The 1,902-nt window shown below is 38.7% G+C and overlaps 1 protein-coding gene across 1 annotated transcript; it reads left to right on the forward strand.

Moving 5' to 3' along the window:
- Positions 1-942: 942 nt before the first annotated feature.
- LOC118575586 lies at positions 943-1,702 on the forward strand (the record flags this gene model as incomplete). Its single annotated transcript, XM_036176070.1, has 1 exon — positions 943-1,702. A coding segment is annotated over one exon (760 nt), but the record flags the coding sequence as incomplete, so codon positions are not given.
- Between the last annotated feature and the right edge of the window lie 200 nt (positions 1,703-1,902).

Below are 1,902 nucleotides of genomic sequence, written 5' to 3' on the forward strand. Positions count from 1 at the left end.
TGTGAATTTTGTTAATGCATATCTAAGGCAATTGTATTAGCAGAGTAATTAAAATAATATCTATCACTTTTCCACTTACATATTGCATTACAACAAAACTGCTTATCAAAAAAGAAAAGAGAAAACAAAATGACATTGATCTTTTTGTTTTTTTGAGGCAGGGCTGCTTTCTGTAACCTTGCCTGTCCTGGAACTCACTCTGCATTTCAGGCTGGCCTCAAACTCACAGAGATCTGCCTGCCTCTGCCACCTAAGTAATGGGATTAAAGGCATATGCCACCACTGCCTATCTTCCATAGATATTTTAAAAAATATTATTTATTTACATACTGATTGATTTTATTTGGGGTTTTGTCTGCATATATATATATATATATACACATTCCAGAAGAGGGCATTGGATCCCATAGGGCTGCAGTTATTGATGGTCATGATCCACCCTGTGGGTGGTGGTATTTCAACTCATGTCCTCTGTAATAGCAACCAGTGCTCTCAAGCATTGAGCCTTCTTTCCAGCACCACCACATCAATCTCAAAATATGAAGTATGAACAAATAAATATGTTTTTTTTTAATTTGGGCTAAATCTTCATTCATTTTTGATTTAAAGAAGTTATAAATACTGCAATTGGAAGTGAAGCCTTTCAGAAGTATGAATGAAAAATTTCAGAGGTTTTACTTATTTTCCGTTTAATTCATAGTTTTAAATGAATTGATGTGTGAAACAAGAAAAACTTCTTAGTAACAAATGCACACATTTGTTAGAGTAGACTTTGAAAGATAGAATGAAATTGCTAACCAAAACCTCCTATGGAAGGAACCTCTGCTATAGTTATGGAGTTTAGGGCTTTTCATCCTTATCTGTAGTATGTTGAACCCCAATACATAGATAGACTACTTAAATACAACTATGTGACAACAGGGACAAGGTATGAGAGTGTAGTACCCTGTAAACCATGACTCATTTTGTATTCCCAACTTCCCTTGTGTTCCTTGCTTTACTATATACTTGTTCAATCTCATCTTCAGATTTGCCAATGCAATGGAGTGTATCTTCAAGCTGAGTGGCCTCCTTTGTGGCCTATCAGCCTTGGTGTTTGAAATTGTAATTGCAAGCAGCCACAGCTGGCGCCTGTGGGAATTCAACCACAAGGTTGTGCAATTTGTGTCCTTTGGACTGTGGGAAGCTTACTACCCTCAAGAGTTTAATGTCTCAGGGACTGTAACAAAGATGCTGGTGCACACTCCTATCAATTCCACCTGGACAATTTCACCTGAATTTCAGTATGCACAGACCATGATAGTGTGGGCCATTCTGATGAAGCTTGTAGTTCTGATTTTTGGTGCAGCTGCCATTAAGATCAGCTGCATGGAAGACCCATTCGTGGAGATGGAGATGTATTGCTACAGGGTCTGTGTCTTCATTTTCTGTGTTAGCAGCCTCTTCACATTGGTTTCCGTGAGCTGGAACCACTTCGCAGATCATTATGGACAAACCACTCTTGACTTTCCACCTGACTTTCCTGTTAGGAAAGAAGCATTGATAAACAAACAGTATACTGCTGTCTTCCCAACAGCAGTACTGACAGCAACCATATCACTCTTTGGTGTGATCTTCCTTTTCTCTGAGATAAGCTCTTTGAAACTACAGAGTCAGGTGAAGATCCAGCATGCTTACATAGTGGCCGAACAAGAGGTCTCAAGTGAGGGCTCCTGCATTTGAAACATCTGTCAGAAGGTGCCTAGAACAAATCTGCTATTCATACACAGAACTCCCACAATCATCAATTCATTCTAAATAAAGCATCAACTTGATTCTCTGGATGTGTCTAAATTACTTCCTCCTCTATCTGTCTAAAGTGTCCCTTTCTTTGAATGATTTCACATCCTAAACTCTGAAGGC

The sequence above is a fragment of the Onychomys torridus genome, unplaced genomic scaffold (assembly GCF_903995425.1).
Source record: "Onychomys torridus unplaced genomic scaffold, mOncTor1.1, whole genome shotgun sequence".
NCBI classification, from domain to species: Eukaryota; Metazoa; Chordata; class Mammalia; order Rodentia; family Cricetidae; genus Onychomys; species Onychomys torridus.